Source organism: Balaenoptera physalus, assembly GCF_965194825.1.
Source record: "Balaenoptera physalus genome assembly, chromosome: X".
NCBI lineage: Eukaryota > Metazoa > Chordata > Mammalia > Artiodactyla > Balaenopteridae > Balaenoptera > Balaenoptera physalus.
The window spans coordinates 121,681,858-121,704,895 of NC_138903.1; the positions used below are offsets into that span (position 1 = coordinate 121,681,858).

At 42.3% G+C, this 23,038-nt stretch overlaps 1 protein-coding gene across 1 annotated transcript; it reads left to right on the plus strand.

Annotated features, from left to right (window-relative positions):
* Window positions 1–6,885: 6,885 nt before the first annotated feature.
* On the plus strand, window positions 6,886–22,254 carry HAPSTR2 (HUWE1 associated protein modifying stress responses 2). Its single transcript, XM_082445427.1, has one exon. It carries the CDS (start codon window positions 6,989–6,991, stop codon window positions 7,817–7,819), a length of 831 nt encoding a protein of 276 aa, XP_082301553.1. The 5' UTR covers window positions 6,886–6,988; the 3' UTR covers window positions 7,820–22,254.
* Window positions 22,255–23,038: the final 784 nt, after the last annotated feature.

Below are 23,038 nucleotides of genomic sequence, written 5' to 3' on the forward strand. Positions count from 1 at the left end.
GACTCTAACTCCATCCACCTCACTACAAATACCTCCATTTCATTTCTTTTTATGGCTGAGTAATATTCCATTGTATATATGTGCCACATCTTCTTTATCCATTCATCTGTTGATGGACACTTAGGTTGCTTCCATGTCCTGGCTATTGTAAATAGAGCTGCAGTGAACATTGTGGTACATGCCTCTTTTTGAATTATGGTTTTCTCAGGGTATATGCCCAGTAGTGGGATTGCTGGGTCGTATGGTAGTTCTATTTTTAGTTTTTTAAGGAACCTCCATACTGTTCTCCATAGTGGCTGTATCAATTTACATTCCCACCAACAGTGCAAGAGGGTTCCTTTTTCTCCACACCCTCTCCAGCATTTATTGTTTGTAGATTTTTTGATGATGGCCATTCTGACTGGTGTGAGGTGATACCTCACTGTAGTTTTGATTTGCGTTTCTCTAATGATTAGTGATGTTGAGCATTCTTTCATGTGTTTGTTGGTAATCTGTATATCTTCTTTGGAGAAATGTCTGTTTAGGTCTTCTGCCCATTTTTGGATTGGGTTGTTTCTAGGCATCGTTTTAAGAGTGAATGCATGTTCTCATTTAATCTTTACAACAAACCTGTGAGGTAGGTACTGTTATTATCCCTATTTTAGAGAACACTTAGTATCAGAAAAGTTAAATCACACCACTTTCAAGCTCCAGAAACAGGATTAGAACTGAGGTTTGTCTGACAATAAAATCTTGGATTTAACAAACAAACTGTTAATTTTTAAATGGATAGACTCAAGAGCCTCATGGAAGATATCTAGAAGTAAAAGAACTTGGTGTTGGAGCACAGGTAAAGGGACTGTGTTGTCAACTAATTTTACAGCTAAAACCTGGCATCTTTTAATCAGTTAAATCAATTAAGCAAGGTCATTTTTTGTGAGATACTAGAAGTATGACTAATGGACTGTGGGTCTAGTGGGAAACCTTAACAATTACTTTTGAACTCTGAATATTTTGGATGCTATAGAAACAATTCACAAACCCTACCAATAAATATCTTAAAAGTTTTTCCATGTAAGCATCTCAAACAAAGGTTGTATCTATGGTTACCTGTGGCTGTCTCCTCCACATTTTCTCTGGCTCCCATTTAGATGGATAATTGGAGTGAGCTGTACTAATTTCTGAGCATTTGAAATGGAATGCCTAGTTCAATCATTGTTAGGAAAAATAAGAGTAGCCTCCAAATGGCTTTGTTCATATTGAAATGGCATACTTTTCCATTGTTGAACTAGAGTCTTAACTTTTACAAATACCAAATATGACTCAAAACTATTCACATTTAAGAAGTATGCCCTAGTAGCTCTTAATGTTCTGATATGGACTGATCCCAAGATATCTAAGGTTAAAAAAAAAAGTATATGTAGTATGTTGCTGTTTATATAAAAAAGGGAGCATGCATATTTGTATTTGGAGATAAATGCATTAAAATCTCTAAAAGGATGTATAAGAAGAAAACAAAAGAAACATGTCCTAGTAATGGGCATAAAAATAATGTTTAAAATCTAAGTTTAAATTGTTAATGAAATGTGCAAAATCACTACACACACACACACACACAATGGAACAGTGAATTTTGTGCTACATTAGACCACTGTATGCTTTCATACCGTATTGGTTGTTTTTCTTGTGTAATTTAAAAACCCAAACCAACTCTGCTAATTAAGCTCTCCCTGGCCAGGAGCTCACTTGGATCCCTGACAGTCCCTAGTTAAAGCCTAGTTTGTAGTTTCTGACAGCAAACTAAGACCCTCTTGTTGGCTTCAGGAAAACTGGCTGGTTTTAGCCCCTGGCATTATTTTGGCAGTACCCTCATCCCAACAGGTCACCAGTCCTCTTGACCATAACTTACAAATGTGCCAGATTTTTCTTGGTTGCTTTTTGTTTGAGACAGGTAGTAGTAGTAGGGATGAAATTATTGTTAGCTTGGTTTTGATTTATGACAAATCATCTTGTAAACAGGAATAAGGTGGTATATTGGGATGATAAATTAAGGGCAAAAGCAACTAAATCAAATTACTTGAAGGAATATATGTGCTTGGGGAATATATTTTAATTCTTCCATTTATTGCTTCTTAATTAGTCCATAACTCAGAAGGTTAAAAACACCATAGACAAGTGACATTTTATGAAATAAAATCTTTAAAATGTGCTTTTTCCGATAGTGGCGCTCGATGTGATAGTATTCAGTAATTTTTTTAACAATTTTATTTATTTTTTGTTAACATGCTTGGAAATAGGAAAAGAGGCTGCGTCAGAAAAGTTCAGTACGTTTTTTAAAAAGTAAATTTATTTATTTTATTTATTTTTATTTTTGGCTGCTTTGGGTCTTTGTTGCTGCCCGCGGGGCTTTTCTCTAGTTGTGGTGAGCGGGGGCTACTCTTAGTTGTGGTGCGCGGGCTTCTCACTGCGGTGGCTTCTCTTGTTGTGGCTCGCGGCCTCTAGGCGCGCAGGCTTAGTAGTTGTGGCGCACAGGCTTAGTTGCTCCGCGGCATGTGGGATCTTCCTGCACCAGGGCTCCAACCCGTGTCCCCTGCATCGGCAGGCGGATTCTTAACCACTTTGCCACCAGGGAAGCCCCAGTACTTTTATTATTAAATCCACCTCATCTCCTTTTATGTGACTCCTTGCCAGAAAAGAAATGGCCTAAGAATTTCCACGTGCCTGATTTGACATTTCTAAGAAGTCTTATAGTACTTTGATTTCACAAATATATTACCCAAAGTAACAGGTTTTTATAACCCTTGCCCTTTAAGGAGCCCAAAACTAATCTCAGAGGGAAATGACAAACCTTGCAAAAAATTATAAATATTATTTCTCTCCCCTATATTGTCTTGTGGTGTCGCTTAACTGAAACTCCCCAGTCTGTGACCTTGAGAAACCTAGAGGGCTAAACAGGAGGAGTAGAATATTGAAGGTCATCCCCTCCACAGCTACCCAAAAAGGGGAGCAAATATTCATTATAACAGGTAAGTGTTTTTACAATTATGGCAGATGGTGATTGAAGCAAAGGCAATTCAGAAGGGGAGACACACGAAAGCAATAATTTTGAATGTTTGGCATTTGTTTTGAAACTACCTTACTACCCTACACCCTTTACCATCTGTCTGTTATCCCTCCCAACACCCACCTCTGTCTTCCCACAGGGCTCCATTGTCTGCAGTTCCTGTTTCTCAGGGGCGGAGCTGTGGGAGGCAGCCATGGGTGCCATAATAGGCACCTGCGGCCAGCACAATGGGCTGTGGGTGCTTGTGGGAGAGACAGATTGATGTATTGTGCATGGGGGAGGAGGGCTGTCACTTGAATCCATGTGAACCCAGGCTTTAGGGGCAAGGGAGATTGACAGCTTTTGTAGGTTGCATTTCTTTTTCAAAGCTTGGCTTTAATAGACAGTAAGTTTGGGGCCCCAGGCTTTCACTCCCATAATTCTAACAGGGCAATCACGAGCATTCAGCATTTCTTTTTACCCCCCTTGTTACGCATTAAATGATTTCAGTAAAGGAATGTGCAGCATTAATTAGAATTTGTTAGCAGATACCAAGGGGAAAAGTTTCTTCACAACAACTATAGGAGGTGTCATTTGTACAAAGACTTTTTTGTTTTCTTTCCCCATTACATTATCACTGCAATATGTAAGGTAGTGATTCTTTTCATTTAAATTAAGTGGAAAGCTACTAAATCTTGTTTTATTCTCCAAAAAGAATAAGGTCCTTAACACTTATCTTTTAACTTCTTTCATTTCCTAAGGTTGGTGTTTACTTTTGCTTTCAGTCCGACCCATGTACTGATCTGTGTGGTTGTGTATCCAGTTTTGTGTGCCATTCAGCTCTTACAATTACAGGCAACCAAATACTGATATGTAAGGATTGCTTCAGGTGAAAATAGCTACCAGTAATATTGAAAATCATTGACACACTGGGTCCCTTTTTGGTAATGGTACATTGAGAACTGCCAAAAATTAGACTCCTAGGTTTGTGTCCTAACTTATTTCCTAAAACTAATTTTCCCTACTTGATATTTAACCTTAGCTATGACATCAGATTTATGGAAGAATGGGGCAGTGGCCAAGGAATATTTTTTTCCTATAGAAAACTCATTCCTAAACTGTGTCAGTATTTTAAGCATCAAAAGTACTTCCACCGAAACACACACAGATAGCATCATTTCCTTACAGCTAGTTAAGATGATCTTTTTTTTGGTTTGGTTTTGTTTCCATTTTCTATTCTTTTTTTAAATTCCTCACATTTTAGACGTATATAGGAGAAAAACCTCAGATAGGTTATCTTGTAAACACACTCTTTGCAATCCGAGGCACTGATAAAACATTAAAAATTTTTGGTGTGATTTTTCTGAATTCTCTCTCGTATAAAATCATTTTCTCTATGGAAGGAGTTGGAGGCTAATTGAATTAGAATTTTTCCCGTTCAGTTGTTTTATTTAAATGTGTTAAGGGCAACAGTGAAAAATATTGATTAAGTCTACCATTATTTCTCAGAAAGAACATATTCCCACACAGTTGTCTGGCTCTGTCTATTATAATAATTTGGTGCAATGGTTTAAAAAGTAGTGGGGTGATAATAATTAGGGTGTGCGACACAGAAATTTCAATGCTGGATTCAACATTTCACCATGCAGGGCAGGAAAATTGCCGACCGGGGCTAGTCAGCTCTAAGTACTAATTAACTAATTAATCAGGTGCTGAAACCAAATGAATGGAGGATACCAGCCAGACAACTCAAGCCCAAGCAGAGGGTTGTCCTCTTTCAAAGACAGTGCAGTCTTTCTTCTTGGTTTTTAACCCAATCAAAAATGAGGGGAGAAAATAGGATATGGTGTCCTACTGTCGGTCATTTTGGTCCAAGTTTTTTACTTAGAGAAGTTAAAATAAAAACATGTGCCTCTGGTAATAACTGTGAGGCACCGTGTACAGGGCAATCTTAAAGCTCTGGCAAACCCGCAATCTCCTTGGCCATGAACTGTTTCAAGGCTGGTATATGTGGGTGTGTGTAGGGCGGTGGGGGGAGAAGGCTCTGTCTTCTTGGGAGTTTTCTTCTACAATATTTTTTTAACATAGGAGAATGAGAAACGTATTCCTCCTTTTTGGGCTGATCTTAGGTCTTTTGCCTCATCCCTCGTTTATGTAAATGAGAAGAGTCCAATTACACATATGGAAAAAGGGTTTAATGAATCGTGAAAAAGCCCGGTTTGCAGAGAAAGGGCACAATCCCCTCTTCTTCTTCTTCTTCTTCTCTTTTATGTTTAACTTAGAAACATGTATTTCTTTTAAGAAAGATGAAGCTTAATGATTATATCATTTTTATATACTAACTTTCATACTTGGGAATTATTAAGCATATTTTGCTAGAAGATTTAGCTTCCTTTATCTTTGGAAGGCTTTCTGGAGACTTAGCAAATATTCTACAACAAAAATTGCAAAACTTTTTTTCTTAAATTAAAAAAATTATTACGTTGGTTCCTCCCATTTTTGATGTTATTCTTAGCTCAGTGATTTTTCTTAACACAGTTTGATCTGGAATTGTCTGCAATGAAAAAAGGACTGCATCATTACAAGGGGTTGTTACTGAACCCAAGGAAAAGACTTCAGTATCACATACAGTTTTAGCTTAATTTTGGTATTCTTATGGTGTTTTAAGTAGCTAGAATTTTTGGAGTGTTGTAAATTAGGTAAACTTTTTTTTTTTTCTTTCCTAAAAGGCACTGAATTTTACACTGGAGCAGAAAATCCCGCGTTTGGGATTTCATTTTCCTGTTTTCTTTCCTCTTCTTCATCCTGGAATTTTCAGTAATTGAAAGTAAACCACAAATAAACCCCCCCAACCCATTTTTTCTTTTTATGACAAAAAACCTTGAAAGAATATGAGGGGAAAAAAATCAATGCCATTTCTGACCGTAACTCTTAGAATTTTATAAGTATGCAGCTAGCCTGGAAGAGGTGCTTTACAGGGACAGCAGTAAAGTTCTAAATCACGACTGGAAGTGCTTTCCGGAGACCTAATCCAACAACCTTGTTGGGCACTTGGGGAAACTGAGGCCCAAAAAGCGGGGGAGGGGGGGCCGGGGGGGAATGCCTGATGTGATTTTTTTTTTCCTTTACAAAATTACTGCTTCGATCCACGGAAAACACTTTTCCTGGGCACCTACTGTGTGGGGGGCATTGCTGGGATTCAGACTGCCTGCCTATTCACGAGGGCCGTGCTCTTTCCACTCTAACCCCCGGCCTTCCCGGATCGGCGCCCTGGATGTGATCGACACCATGAAGTTGCCCCATAATCCTCTCTGGCAACATAGGATGTAAAATTTGATCAGCTCATTGGATGAAGCCGACAAGTCTCAAAAATGTGTGAAAAGGGGGCCAAGCGGTAGGCAGGCGCCGCGTTGAGGCAGCGCTCCAGCCGGCCCCCCTCCGAGTTCCCAGAGCGGCAGCCGCGGCGGAGCGGGGGTTGGGACCGAGCTGCGGGGCCGCGGCGCCGGCGACCGAGCGGCCGCGGCGGCTGCGGGGAGGCCGCGGCGCCGTTGGGGGGCCGTAGGAGCGGACCGCGGGGCCGGAAGGGGGCAGTGAGGCGGCGCCCGCGGCTGCGGAGTTATCTCCGCGCCGTAGCCGGGGGCCGGGCCGGGCCGGGCCGGGCCGGGCCGGGCCGGGCCGGGCGGGGCGGGGCGGGGTGGGGCGGGGCGGGGCGGGGCGTGCACCAGGGCCCCGGGCGGCGCGCGCCGGAACAGTTGGCCTCAGGGCCCCGCCGCTCGCGCTCCCGCCCGCCGGCGCACGCGGAGGAGGTGGCGGTGGCTGAGGCGGCGGAGGCGGAGGAGGCGGCGGCGGTGGCGGCGGCGGCCGCAGAAGGAGGAGGGGAGCTCGGAGCAGGAGGTGAGGTGGAGGAGCAAGAGTAGGCGGAGGAGGAGGCGGCGGTAGAGGAGAGGAGCGGCCAGAAGAAGGAGGATGGAGGAGCAGCCGAAGGAGGGCGAGGCCGAGGTCGAGGAGCACTGGTTCTCTAAGTGGGAGCGCCAGTGCCTGGCCGAGGCTGAGCAGGAAGAGGAGTTGCCCCCCGATATGCAGGAGGAGGCTACCCCTGAGGCGGCGGGGCTCAAGAGCGAGAAGCAGAAGCTGTGGCACCTCTTCCAGGTCTCAGCTACCGCTGTGGCCCAGCTCTACAAGGATACGGGGTGCCAACAGCCAGGACTCTCCTTGTGGGACCCCTTCCAGAGTGCGGCCACGGCTGTGACCAGCCTCTACAAAGAGAGCGGGGATGCCCACCAACGAAGTTTTGACCTGGGCGTCCAGGCTGGCCACCATCGTCGCATCAAAGATGTGCTGGAATGGGTGAAAAAAGGCCGGAGCACCATTCTTCGAGAAGATCTGATTAGCTTCCTGTGTGGCAAGGTGCCCCCTGCGCCTCCGCCGCCGCGCAGCCCGAGGACGCCCCCGAAGCCACCCGCCGGGGCCCCCAACCAGGCCGCGGCCACCGAATCCGGCTCGTCCGTGGACGTCGACCTGCAGCCGTTCCACGAGGCCATCGCCCTGCACGGCCTCAGCGGCGCCATGGCCAGCATCAGCGTGCAATCCGGAGCGCCCGGCTCCCCGCCTCAAGCCAGCGGTGTGGCCGGCGACGGCCACCGAAGAAGTAGCTTCCTCGAGGACGACTCGAACCCCATCGACTCCGAAGAAGTGGCCCTCCACCTGGACAGTGGGGGGACCCGCAAGCGCACCTCGGCCCAGTGTGGTGATGGCGACACAGACTCCCCAACCCACAAGCGCAACCGAATGATCTAAACTGGTCTAAACCGCCTCGTGGGTCGCCAGCCGCCATATTGCTCGGCCATCATCTTGCTCGTCAAAAGGGTCCTTGAGACTGTTTGTTCCTTGTTTAAGTTAAACAAAGAGTTCTATCAATTCGCCACAGAGAAACTTTAAAAGTATTCCAGGAGAGGCATCCTATGACTCTTGACTTTCCCAAAAATATAATAACTAGCAGAGAACAAGTATAACGTAGTAGTTAGCAAGACCGTTTAATGCAGAAGTATCCGGTCAAGCGGGAGCCTGGTTTATCTTGTTCACAGTTATATTTCTTAGCATCTGGCACAGTTGCTGGTGGTTAATAAATGTTTGTTGACTGAATAAATGTGACCTTATTTAAAAGTCTTAAAGGGGAAGGACTAACAGGTGTTTGCTTGGTTATAGAATACTTTTATCCTTTATTGTTTGGTTGGTTGTTTGCTTTAACCGTTTTTGGGTTTTTTTTGCCAGTTCAATTACATGTTATCAAAATGAAAAACTTGATATTTTTGTGAAATCTGGAGTTTTCCATTTTTGCTCCACTGTACCATGCACCTAATTTCTAGAAAGAAAGTGCAAGGTGTACATATTAGCCTGTGAGTTTTCTTTTTTAAAATAGTCATTTTGGTGATTATGTGATGGGGTAAAGTGCTATGATGGTTGGGCAGGTAATACTTGCTATTGAGTCAATTTAATGCTCTTTTTAGGAATAGTAAGCCAACAATTGAGAGCCTGAGATCAAAGGTGGCATTCCTGGTGGTGGTCCTTTTTCTTAGGGATATAAAAACTTCCTTTTTCTGAAGTTAAGTCTTTTTGGTGATTTCTGTTTTGAAGTGGGAGCCGAAGTAGAATGAATTTCTGGGTTTTATTTAAGGGTATAGCATGATATAATTAAAAGAGCATGAGCTTTGATATTAAAAGGATCAACAGTAGAATCCTAGCCCCACAGATTCACTGCATGATTTTGGGCAAATCACTTAATGTCTATTGACCTCAGTTTTCCATCTGTAAAATGGAACTATGTGTCTCTTAAGGTCGTTGTGAGGGTAAGATGAAGTCCACATTTCAAGTACCTAGCACAATGCTTGGCACCTAAAGCATTAATGTTCTCCTTTCTCTATAAATAAAAATCAGTAAAACATTAAAATCCACTACATTTTAGAAAAAGCAGAAAAATAGATCAATTTAGAAGTCAGTAGAAGCTCTGGGTTTGAGCTGGAAACTATTGTTATATAGTTGAAACTTGCCTAAATATCCCAGATCTTGTATTAATTATAAGTGTGTTTAGCTCATGAGTTCTCAGGATCATCCCTCTGGATGTTAGGGCAGACTTGTAGTTCCTAAAATTGCCTGAGGGATGCACCTTGCAACTGGAGTAGTGAAAGATCTACCTCCTCTGGCCTGAAAATATGAGAAGCGGGGTAAGGACGGCAAGGGTTTGGAAATGAAAGTCCTAGGGACACCTAAAAGGCAAAAGTGCTTCTGAATAGGGGTGAGGCGGAGTAGAAGTGATGAAAGGGGTAGACTGGGTGGGGTGGGGGGTGGAGGAGGTGGAAGTGAGGTTATGGAAGGGGTGGGGGGAAGTTAGAACGAGCAAATCTTCCCAGGCTCTCCCTAAACCAGTGCATAAAATAGCAATAGTATAAATAGATGAGTAATACCTTGCCCTTAGGTTCACCTCAAAGAGTTGTTCCTGTTTTATTAGTGTGACCTTTGCAATAGATTTGTAATTGACTAGTGCATTGAAATAATACAACAAAGTGAATTCCCTAATAGAATAAAAACTTGCTATTGAGGCACTCCACAAGTACATACTGAGGCACCATGCTAGGCCCCAAGAAGGGATGTTAAAAAAACAAAAACAATCCTTATGCTCACAGAGCACATCCTGGCTTGGAAGATAAATTAATGTAGTCCAGAAAGCACTTCTAATAGTATGCAAAACACCGAAAGGCTATGCAGAGGAATTCAGAGGCCAGAGGGCTTCCTCACCAAGAGGGTCACAGCTTCTGGAGGAGGTGGCATTTGAACTGGTGCCCAGAAAAATAGGAAGGGAGGGCACAGGGGATACTAGCAGGGGAAGGATATCTAACAAAGTTTGAGAAGGAGGAAAACAGTAAACTGGGTTCAGGGGATCACAGGTGCTGGGTAGGGGGAGGCAGGGGAGGTAGGGACCAAAGTACAGGGGGTCTCAAATGCCTGGCTCGGTACTTTAGATTCTGTCCTGGGGCAGGGGGGTGACACCACCCAATCTGTGCTGTAGGAGAATTGGTCTGGCAGGATGCCTGGTTGTCCAGCGCTGAGACGCTGGAGCAGGGGACAACCAGGGTGTCCCTGGTGGGCGCTCTTTACTGGGGATGTTGCCATTTGGTTAACCAGGATTGTGGCGATATTTAACTTGACAGGGCTTTCTCTGGGAAGCCTTTGCTCACTTTTACCCTCCCACAGTTCAAACCATACCAGGTAGGAAGCACCTTCAGTGTGTGTACTGCACTGCTTCTAGGCTGAGAAAGCCTTCAGTTCCAGCTGCAGAATCTCTTGGAGGGCTAGTCTTGAAGTAACAAAATAGCCATGCCTTTTATCATTCTTCTGCTTCTTGTCTTTGAGAGTCCTCCTCCAGGGGATCACTGGGGCATTCGGGCTGCAAGACTGACTGAGCCAGCGCAGCAATTTTAACAGGTAGGTATAGAGAGTTGTAAGAGGGCATGTCAGCATGAGGGCAGGGACCTCATTTGTCTTGTTTCTTTCTGTAATCCCCAGAGCCTAACAGTGCCTGATCCATGGGCACACAATAAATATTTATTTAATGAGTGGATGAGTAAGCCCTCATCCAGACCCAGTTATAGCTATTCTCCCTTTCTCTGTTTACCTACTGCCCAGGAAAGGCACCTGAAGCCCATGCTCTAATTTCTAGATGATTCTCCCCTGTGTGCGTTTTCCTAACTATTAGATTCAGCATTTTGCAAAGTGTGGTCAGTCCCATGACCACCTCCCTTGAGAATCCCCTGAGTTGCTTATGAAGCTGGCAGCTTCAGAAGCGCCCTCCAGGTGAATTACAATCTCAGTGAAAGGGTCCCAGAAGTGACCTCCTATCTGGAGGAGGCCTCGGTGATCATGGTGCACAGTGAAGTCTGAAACTCCAGTGACCCCATTGTGAGATTCGTGATTGATTCAAGGGGCTCATTTTAGTATATGTGATGCCGAAGTGAGCGCTAAGGGGCTCATTTTAAATTGATCGTTGCTGGTGAACTTTCTGTGCAGGCTTAAAGTGAGTCTCCCCATCTGTACATATTATCTTTATCATGACTTTGCGTATTTCATACATTTTTCTTCTAGGAGCACAGTTGAGAAGACTGAGGAAAAACGATATTAAGTTACTTATTTTGGTCCTTTCATAGGAGGCTGAGAGAAGGCTCTGACTTCCTCACCACTAGCTGAGTATTTTATCCATTAGACCATTGCTTCCTAATCAAAATTACGAACTGAGAGTCAGGAAACATTGCACTTAGATCACTTTGCCTTTTGTGGAATGGTGATAGAGTAGAGGTCAGGGGAGGATTGGTTGTTAATCAGCCTGGGGCTTTGAGGAGGTTTACCGACCTCTTCCAGTAGCATATGCTTGGTGGGATCCTTCCCAAATTTAGAACCAACAGGGACCTTAAAGATCATCTAGGGCAGGGTTAACTATTCAGTTTACAAATGGGGCAACTGACCTCACTAGGGAGGGCCACAGTGACTTATTGGTAAGACTGTTGCCCCCTACCAGGTTCCAGTCCGTTGTTCACTTCCCTGGACCTCCCTTAGTCATATTGTGTATGGCTTTTTATTATGTTGATGATCAAGTGGAGCTAGGAAACTTGTACTGTTGTGAAGCCTCTCTTTACTCTGTTGTGTGTGTTTGGGGGAAGCTGTTGGAGTTGTGCATTCAGGGAACATGTCACCCCTTCCCACCACCACCACACTCCAGCCACCAGCAAAACTGGGCCACTTAAAGTTTCCTGAACTTTTGATCATCGCTGGCCTCTGGGCCCTTTTACCTTATTGCTTCCTTGGCCTCTGATGCCCTGCCCTAAACTCCTTTTTGTCTACTTCACTCCAACTCAGCCTTCAAAGCTCACCTCAGACTTTACCTTTTTTTTTTTGGATACCTTCCTTGCCCTTACAAGTTGGGATTAAATGGCCCTCCCCAAAGTTCCCACTTCGGACTTATCATTGTGTTGTCAGCTTGTGTCTTTGCCCCACTAGATTGTAAACCACCAAGTTTCATCCCAAGAGGGTCTCTTTCCTAGGAGGTGTGTAAAAATCTCCATTACTGCGTGTGTAGGCTGAAAAGGCATATTTAACATTACACTATACTTTTTTTTAAATGAAAGAATTATTGTCATAAGATTATATTGTGGGAAGAAAAGCTCAAAACAAAACTTCGAAGGGGCGGTGTTATTCTATCAGGCATTAAATGTGCTTCCCCAAAGAAGTGTAGCATATAAAAAGTTATCAGCGTTCTTTCTCATTTGTAGGTATGATTGTACTGTTTCAGGCTTCAGTGGCAAGCACACAGGATCCTGGCTTAAGCCTTGACTTTCCCAATAACTGATCTTGAACAAGTCAGCCCTTTTTTTGCTTGATACATGAAATAAAGGAGTTAGTTGTATCAGATGATCTTTAAGGTCTCCACAAGCTCTGGCACTTTCTGATCTGTGATTTAATTCAATAAGCAGCGGTAGTGATAACCTTCTTTCTGTGATATTCTCATTTAGATTATCTAGTGTCTGACCAGCTGAGTTCTGTGAGCCCCTTGAAATCAGGACTGCCGTGTTGAAACAATTCCAAACCAGGAGACTCACTGGGTGGTAGTGGCATGGCCACTTGTAAGATGGGAATGTATATGCACAGAGCAGCTTACCTTTCTCTCTTTTGGTTCCGTCTTCCTTAGGAGGTCAAGAAGTTAAAAAAAATTTTTTTTTGAATACTTAAGGTGTATATTACAGTCAAATGCCTCCTTATTTGGGCACTTTCCTTTCTCCAATATAATAAGTTGATCAGGAGGTTGTTAAACAGAGAGATGAGTTCATAGACTCATTGGACTAAAGGGGGACCTGGAAGGCCACTGACTCCACATGGCCCAACTCTGGCGAGAACTGGGATACAAGCCATCCTGGATCCATGAGCTGCTCTCCTCATCTTAAAGATCTTCTAGGAGAGTCCAAAGCCTTCCTCCGGAGCTGCCAAGCAGGTCTTTCAACCCCAGATTCAGTGTACTTGCCCTCCCGCCTAACTGCTGACAAGCTGGCTAACCGCCTCAGTGCAATAAGCCTCCCGCCTTTGTCAAATCTCTCATCTCCAAACCTGGGCTTTGGACATTTAAACTAACTTTTCTCACCTTTTTCTTGTCTTTTTTTCTTCCTTTCTTCCTTTTTTTTTTTGTTTTTGGTTTTTCCAGCCTCTTGGTTGCATATAATACTTTGCGTTTCTATGATTCCTAATACACTGCCCCAGACCAACATATAGCACATATTATATAGTGTGTCTTACATTCCCTCTCCTATCCCTAATAGAGACCCTGGCTGCAAGTTTCTTGTTCTTTACATCTTGAAATCCCAGGCTTTCTGGACACTAGTACCCAATTTTGTGTTTAAGTGTGAAGATCTTAAATTGGAAGCTTATGGGAAAGTTGGGAGAAATGTTAGATCATTAAGAAAATCATGTGCCAAACCACGTGGGAGCCTCTTAAATACAACTTTGGTGGTCATGACCCTGGCCAGAGGGGGAAGCCTGTGATGTCACCCCTTCCCCGAGTCCCAGTTTCACGGATAGTATCTCTGAATGGAATTGTCTGAGGGAGATTGTTCCTTGTGAAAAGTTCACATGATGGAGTTTGAAGAGCTTGTTTCACTCGGAGCGCAGCAGGACGGAGTGGTTTGGAATGCAGCATTCAGTGTGTTCTGTTTGGCTGAAAGCTGTCACAGGGAACAAGTACTTAGCAAACAGCATGAACAAGGATTTGAACTAGAAAACGAGAAGGGCCTTGACAACGTTGTATTAGTGGCTTGTCTCCTCAAAAACTGCTCAATGGTACACAAGGAGGTGATAAAGAAGACTAGGAAAATATGTAAATAGATTTGGGTTTCATTCAAAACAACCCAGTGTAAGAGTGTCCTAATATGGGTAAAGTTAGAACAGGGGTTGCTGGATCACTGTGACCATCTCCACTTTACTATGTCTGATCGGATTTTTGCCTCTTTTAAGGCAATAGTCACAGGCTAAGTCTGTGCGTACAGGATGTGCACACAAGCTATTGAAAATGGATCGATCAGTCAACTGCATATAGTTGACGTTTTCACAATGCCAAATGCCTGGGTTGAATGTTTTTCTCTTTATATTTCACTGAATTAACTGAATAGACCTGTTGATACCGCTTTTGGCTTTTCATGCTTTAAGTGGAATTATGTGCAAATTACAGGGCTATTCTGTCAGTAGTTACATTCCCCTTGCTTGAAAATCGGTTCTTGCCATTTCTCTCGTTTTTATTGACGTATGATTGACAAATACAATTGTAAGATATTTAAAATGTACATGAGGATTTGATGTACGTGTACATTGTGAAAGGATCCCCCCATCTAGTTAGTGAGTTCTTCCTATTTCTTAAAGCCTGTTTTTAATACTCCAACTTCAGGTGCTATCTGTGCCTTATACATGGAGCCCAAATCTTTGTGGATGATAAAATTCAACTCCCACAGGGACTTCCCTGGTGGCTCAGTGGTTAAGAATCCGCCTGCCAATGCAGGGGACACAGGTTTGAGCCCTGCTCCGGGAAGATCCCACGTGCCATGGAGCAACTAAGCCCGTGCGCCACAACTACAGAGCCTGCGCTCTAGAGCCCGTGAGCCACAACTACTGAGCCTGCACTCTAAAGCCCGTGCTCTGCAACAAGAGAAGCCCCCACAATGAGAAGCCCGCGCACCACAACGAAGAGCAGCCCCCGCTCACCGCAACTAGAGAAAGCCCACACACAGCAACAAAGACCCAACGCAGCCAAAAATAAATAAATATATTTATAAAAATTCAACTACCACAGGTTTGTGCAGTAGTTGGAGGCTCTGTTATTATGCTGTCCCCAGGGCCCATGTCACAGGGACTCTCCTGCTTTAGGTGAAACATGCGGATAAGAAGGTATTTATCACAATGAAGGTTAAGTTTATACCTAATTCTTCCCTGAAGCAGCTAGTGCTCTAGCAAGTATCCAGTAGTTGCTATATAAAGGGCCAAGAGAGCACAGTATCCACCCTGAAATCATGTTAATAGACTCAGTGGAGAGCTTTAGGGTTGTGTATGGACATACCCTGGTTCATTGACTTCAGTTTAAAAAGAGATCAAATCCAATTAGACAACCTCTTCCATATTCATTGAAGTCAACAGTCAATTGTTAGGATGCAAGCACTGTGCTACCTCATGCAAAGCATTCGGATTTTATTTTACCTTTTCGGTTTGTTGTGGCATCATGTCAGCACAAGTTGGTAACTACTGAGGTTTCATTGTTCAGGAACTTCAAGAATGCCTTTTCTTATTTACCTGTAACTCTTGAAAAATTTTATAATTTTCTTCTCTTCTTGGTAGGCGTTTATCTGGAACTCCTACTCCTAGTTTGGATACAGACAGATATTTTGGAGATGAAAATGTAGTCTTGTATTAGTGCTTTGTGTCATAGTCCTTTGGTTTTTGGGGTCCTGTTGGCTTCAAGAGGAGATGGTGGAAATGCTAGTTATTAGCATTTAGGTCGTTTTAAGGATAGATTCTTTTCTGGGGAGGGGGTCCAATTTTAGTGCTGTCCAGTGGAAATATAATGCAAGCCACATATGTAATTCTCAATTTTCTAATAGTCACATTAAAAAAAAAGGTGAATTAACTTTAATAATATATTTTATTTAACCCAGTATATCCAAAATATTTTCATTTTAACATGCAATCAATATAAAGATTACTAATGAGATATTTTATATTATTTTTAAAATCTTGTACTAAGTCTTTGAAATCAGTGCGTGTTTTATATTTACCCTGTACCTCAATTCAGTCTCCACACATTTCATGCGCTCAGACAGGCACATGTGGCTAGTGGCTCCTGTATTGGACACTACCGTCCTAGATGGACTTAGGCTCCAGTTGGGATAGAGGCTTGTGATAACTCAAGTACACTGATCTCCCCTGAGGGATTGAACAATACGGCTATACTCAGCTCCATCCAGAATGGGAATCCCTGCTATCAGATCTGAGATCATCGGCCACTTTGCTTCAAGAACAGTGATTATGATTCTTATGCTATGTACTGATTTTTCTATTTTTCCAAAAATATGCCTACAGTCAGCTGTTACTCTATGGACTTGTTCCCTAAATCACAGGATTCAATGAGGGGACGTCCTTAAAGGTTGAAGTAGACAGGGCACAGAAAAAAAGGAAATACTTCCCTTAACAGTAAATGCACAAGTCTTATTCCCTTTAACAGTCAGCAATGCTTGTTGAGCAACTATTATGTGTAAGGCAATGTGCTAGATGCTGTGAAGGATATACAGTGATGACCAAGACATGGTTCCGGACTTCAGGAGCTTAGATTATACTCTTGTGAGTAAGGCAGTACACAAGTATATATACACACATGCATGTGCATATACACACACACACACAAATTCTAAGATAAATGAAATTTGAATGAGTGCCATTACTGGATGGATACCACTTGTATGTGGGGCACAGACTAGGGAGAAATTAATTCCAGTTGAAGAGATTTAGGGGCTGGTTATGGAAGAGGTAACTAAACTGGGCCTTAAAAGATCAGTATTTTCAAGTCAGTTAATCTAATGAGTTACTCCCAACATATTCTACAGGATCAAATTTGAGATAGATCCCAACAAAGTTGAAGTTCACTGATCACCTGGGGATTTTCTGCACACATTTTCTGAATGGAGTCAGTCTGGAGTGAAGCTTTTTTTCATTCCCACAACATGCCCCTTGGTGCCCGTGCCAGAGACTCCACACAGGCTAAGTTAGCTGCAACCCAGCGTGGCTTTTCTGATGTTACCTGACTGGATTCGTTTCCTTTTCAAGCCAGGGCTCCAAACATAGGCTATTTGATTAAAATTATGTTCTTCGATGGACCTAGAGATTATCATACTAAGTGAAGTAAGTCAGACAGAGAAAGACAAATATCATGATATCACTTATATGTGGAATCGAAAAAATAATACCAATAAACTTATTTACAAAATAGAAACAGACTCACAGACATAGAAAACAAACTTATGGTTATCAAAGGGGAAAGGTAGGGGAGGGATAAATTAGAGGAGTTTGGGATTAACAGATACAAATGACTATACATAACATAGATAAACAACAAGGATTTACTGTATAGCACAGGGAACTATATTCAGTATCTCATAATAATCTATAATGGAAAATAATCTGAAAAAATATAAATAACAGAATCACTTTGCTGTATACCTGAAACTAACACAGCATTGTAAATCAACTATACTTCAATAAAAAAATTATGTTTTTTGATGTGGGATTTCCTGTTATGGAGCTACTGATTTTCATTTCCATTGTTGGCTTTGGAAGGGGGAGTAGAGGGCATTTAATTAATTGTTATTGTTAATTATCAACTTTGTCTAGCATTTTATAGTTTACCAGGTGTTTTCGCATGGATGATTATATTCAATTCTCATAGTTTCTTTATGTGACATTATTACAGGTAAGGAAATTGAGGCCCAGAAAGATATGCTGACTTGGCCACAGACTTTTGGCTAGTAAGTGGTGGAGCTGGATTCAACCAAGGTCTTTTGATTTCCTGGCCAGTGTCCTTACCTTGCTCCTACCCTGCTTTTCTTCTTCCCCCAAGTCCTATCCTTCAAGTGCCCAGAGCTAAGGATATGCAAGCTAGCTCTCTGTTAAGCAGTTTAATGAACATAAATCCAACCACTAACAATAGATAAATTAGAGAGGGAGTATTCACATTGTAAAACAATATTCCATTAGTTCAAAAAGTGAGCTCCACTGGAGAGATTAGCATATAATTTCATTTACAAAAAAATAATCTTACAACCAACAGCTGAAGAGGACATTTATTAGGCGAAGTAAAATATACATAGCTCTATGGAGCAGGTCATTACTTGACGTTGGCAAGAGTAATTTCTTCATATTAGTTTTCTATTTCCAGAAATGTGTTCTAACCTGAAATCTCTGAATTCAGTGCAGAATTTCAAATTGAAATTCTTTCTTTCCTTTTTTTCTGGTAAAACACTCTTTTTCATACTCAAGGAGTTTCACAGGATGGAATGCACTTTATTTTCCAAACCATAAAAGTAAAAACCATAGCTCTGTCCTTAGGAAATTTTGCTCCTAGTTCCTTGTTTTTGTTTCTTAAATAGGTCTCCGCTCTTTAATTGGAGGTTCCTAGAGAAGCTGGCTGTGGCTCTTGCATACCAGGTGGAGTGTGTTTCTATGAAATGACACTGACAGGAGTTTGAATCACCATCTTTTATAGATGGGAGCTAGTTCCTGTTTTGGTGAAACTCCTTCTAGTTCTCTTTTCAGCGGTGTTCTGAAGAATCATCAGCCTTAACAATGGTGTGGAAGAATCAGATCTGACATACAATGCAACCAATTAACAAGAAAACCCTAGAAACAGCAAAAGCTACTGGCCTGGGTCACAACCCTATATATTTCGTATCTTATTACCATTTGATATACATCGAGATGAGGCAAATAAGCAATTTTAATGGGAGAGAAATGAAACTTCCGCTGCGTTAACTGTTGACCTATAACATAGCAAGAAATGTTATTCATTTTCTTCCAAACTGCAATGTTAATGTATGGTTTCCATTGGCAAATAAAGATCAGCAGATGACTAAAAAAATTAGGGGAAGAAGTGTACTATTAAAATCCTATATGATTGGATTTCTCTAAATGCAGTGTGGTTGTCTAAAAAAAGCCCTCCCCTTAATTGAGTACAATCAAGCATTTTCAAATGATAAAAGGTAGAGTGCTGAGTAAATATCTCTGGGGTGTTTCTGTTCTGACACAGAGAGGGTTTGAGTGCTATTTTGACCTATTATTAGTATTCCCTAGCAACATTCATCTCCCAAACTCAGAACTCCTGGAAAGATTTTAACTGAACTTATATTTTTCTGCCCACAAAAAGAAAGCAACATGCTTAACACAGAGGGGGCTGTGACTTTGTTAGACTAAGTCCTAATAATGTGCCCTATGATAACATGATTCATATCCACTTCAGGTCACACATTTATTGCTGAAGGAATTCCACATAAACTGAAACTTTTGCACAGAATCGTGTAGGGGAAGGAACCTGGACCAGGGTTCGAGAGACTGGGTTCTCAACTTTGTTCTGGCCCTAACTAGCTCTGTGATTTGCCTTCTCTGGACTTTAGTTTCCTCATAGATAAAATGAGGGGAGGATTAGACTCTGCAATACCTTTCTTACGCCCCCCGCCCGCCAGCTTTACTGAGGTATAATTGACAAAATTGTAAAATATTTAAAGTGTACAACCTGATGATTTGATACACGTATGCACTGTGAAAGGATTCCCCTTCCCCACTGAGTTAATGAACACATCCATCACCTGCCATATTTACCTTTGTGTGTGTGTGTGAACATTTAAGTTTATTTTCTTACCACATCTCAATTATGCAATATGGTGTTATCAACTACAGTTACCACAGATAAGCTCTTTTTTAAATCTCTAAATTCTGCCTCTTCTTTGCTTCTGCACTACTACATGCAATCCACATCACTTATTTGTTGGTCATGTGATTAACAGTCCTTCAGGTTCACAATTGGAGTAAAATGCTGCTTTAGAGAAACTTGCCATAGTAACTACATTTCCACTGAGAAAACAGAACCGTGAAAGGGCAACATTTCCTATGTAGTTTTACCCCCCAGATGCCCTCGGACTATGCGGCACTTGCATATATTAGTGATGCAAATCTGGGAGAAGAACAAGACCAAGATGTTATGACCAAGACACTCGATTTGCATTGGAATGCCTCATGTGAACAGCACATCAGAACTCACGAAGTGGCATTTGGCTTGAACTCTTGGAAGTCATGCCAGTCTACAAAGTATCCAAACGGCAAATGTTGGGATGAGAGTGGTCCATTGTTCTTCTCTAAATGCAACTTGATACTGAATCTGAAGAGATTGGAAAAAAAATATGAATTTGACCATTTAACTAAAGTCACTTCCTTTCTATGGGCACCAATGACCTCATCTATAAAATGAGGGCATAAAACTTGGGCATAGACCTTCCAACTCTTAACGTTCTGTGTTTCCATTTGGATTTTTCTTTAAAGAACTGGATTTAGGGGCTTCCCTGGTGGCGCAGTGGTTGAGAATCTGCCTGCCAATGCAGGGGACACGGGTTCGAGCCCTGGTCTGGGAGGATCCCACATGCCGCGGAGCAACTAGGCCCGTGAGCCACAATTACTGAGCCTGCGCGTCTGGAGCCTGTGCTGCGCAACAGGAGAGGCCGCGATAGTGAGAGGCCTGCGCACCGCAATGAAGAGTGGCCCCCACTTGCCGCCAACTAGAGAAAGCCCTCGCACAGAAACGAAGACCCAACACAGCCATAAATAAATAAATAAATAAATAAAATTTAAAAAAAAAAAAAGAAAGAACTGGATTTAACACTTGCATGTTGGAGGGAAAGGAGAAAGCAACTTCTAAGATAAGGAGGAGCTCTGAGAGAATTACGGTTCAAAGATAGACTTCACTGCCTTTCCAGTTTTGTCCAGTGCTAGACCTGCTCCCTGTCCTTTTTCTCTCAGGTTAAAGGACTAATAAAGGTGGTGGATACTGTATGTCACCACGTGTCAGTGGGGTATTAAACCAGTAAACGAGAAAAATGAGTATGGGTATCCCCTGCTTTTCGAAAGTTCGCTTTATGCCACTTCGGTTTTTCGACTTACATTAGTACCTGTTTTTGCTAACCCAAAGAAATCTGAAGAGGATTTTCGCTTTTACGAAAAAAGGCGAAAAGCGAAAATAGCATTTAGCGTTTGTTTTGCAGCAAGCAGTTATAGAGGCAGCGTGCAGTGCACCCCAAGCGGTGAGAGTGTCACGGCCAAGCTCCTTCCCGGGGAACCACACTCAGCATCTCAGCATCAAGCCTCCATAGCTTTGAACTGTGTCTGTGAGCATCTGTGTTCTGTCTCCATTTATTTTATGCATCCCCTAGCAAGATGTGTCCTAAGGCAATTGCTTCTTTGTTTTATGCCATTTCGGCTCACACAGGGTTTCATAGGGATACTCTACTTTCTGATAGCGGGGGAAACCTGTACTGGCTTTTGAACTCCTGGCTCCATCACCGTCTTTCCTTTCTGGCCTCTGGTCATCTCACTGCCATCTTGCAAAGCTGGTACAAGGATCAAATGCACCATCATGTCTCCTAAACACTTTCCATTTGGAGGGCAGGATGCCAGTGACATGAGGGCAAAGTGAATACCGTTAGTACATTACAGGTTTTATTTATTCAATTTAACCAAAACTTACATAAAACAAAATTTTGCCAGGTACTGTTCTAAAAGTTTTATAAATATTAACTCATTTAATTTTATAACATGGATTATAAATTGGGACCTAGTACTGTCCTCTGTTTTACAGAGGAAGAAATTGAGGCACAGAGAGGTTAGCTTCATTGTCTAAGGTCAAACAGCTAGTAATGGCAGAGATTAAAACCTAAAAAGTCTGGTTCCACAGTCCATGCTTTTAACCTCTTTGTGCAAGGGATACTGAGTTGCCTGGTAGTTCTGCACGTGCCTCACTCCAAAGGTGCATCAGGTTTTGTGAATAACTGGCAGGCCTTGGCAGTTGGACAGGTCCCGTGGCCTCCCCAGCTCTCTCCACCTGACTTAGACCTAGATCCCAGGAATGTTACATTTCCCCAATTCTGGGTCCATCATGAGCAAACTCTTTCCACCCTTCACACACTGCGATTATGTGCTCTGTGATCTCTATTCTATAGGTTTTCCCAAGTTCTCTGACTGTATCTACAGAATAGCACACATTCCCTTAAGCCTGTTGGTTTACTTAACCAGCCAGTAAACCGAATGAAGAAAGACCAGATGTTGTTTATTGAACGCCTACTTTGTGCCATGCACCGAGATAGTTTTTCCATGCATTATCTTGTAATCCTCCCAGTAAACCTATGAGATGGTTTCTGTTATTATCCTCATTTTACAGATGAAAAAACCAATGCTCAGTTACTAACCCAAGGTCACACTTTTAAGTACCTGGTAGAGCCAGAATTTTGACTTGGGCCATATGTGATCCAAAGCTCTTGGGTTTACTTATTACTTTATACTGCTTTGAGCATTTTTCTGGGACTAGCCTCCCAATACCACATATACATTCTGCAGCCACTTGTCCGTGTTACTGATGTGCCAAATTCTGCCTCACTGGGCCGTAATTTTAATACAGGTACACCATTTTCTTAATAACACAAACCGTTTTTGGTTTGTAAGGGAGCATTTGCCTTGCCTATACGGGACACCTAGCATAATGGATCTTCATAAAGTGTCACCTTGTCTTAGAGAAGTTATGGAAAGAGACTCTGAGAGGATTTAACTAGGCCAAGGGGATTAGGGATGTCCTATATCATACTCCTGTGGGCTTTTTGAACAGAGAACTTGGGTTTTCTATTAGAATGGACTTAGATAGAAAGAAAATAAGTGTTGTGAATAAAGTATAAGAATTGTTATTATAGCACATGGAGACACCTCTAGGGTTTGTGATTAGACAAAGTTCCCAGATGTACTTTTTCTTCTGTTTGGAGACTAAATGATTGCTCCTCTTGAATGAATGCAGTTTGGTTTGAAAGCAACTGAGATGATATTAAAGCTATGGATTATGCTAAAAATATACATACAAGAAGGCTAAATCAACCAAACCAGACTTTAAAACCCATTTGACTTTATTAATCTTTGTAACTCAAGGGACACTCCCAATCAGAAAGGATCCTATATGCCTCAGGTCTGAATCTAATTGCCAGTTAATAAAAATTCCAGGGTATCCTTAATCAGCCAATTAACTGACCTAACAATTATAATAGGGAAAGAAGGTGGGAGGGGTCGAAACTGGGAATAACAAATTCATCAAGGTGGAGTAAAATTCTTCAGAGGTTAATGGTGGACACCCTTTAAAATAAAGCATAT

Bases quoted from the DNA above. Each gene is read 5' to 3' on its own strand.
- HAPSTR2 (XM_082445427.1), top strand. From the start codon at position 6,989: ATGGAGGAGCAGCCGAAGGAGGGCGAGGCCGAGGTCGAGGAGCACTGG.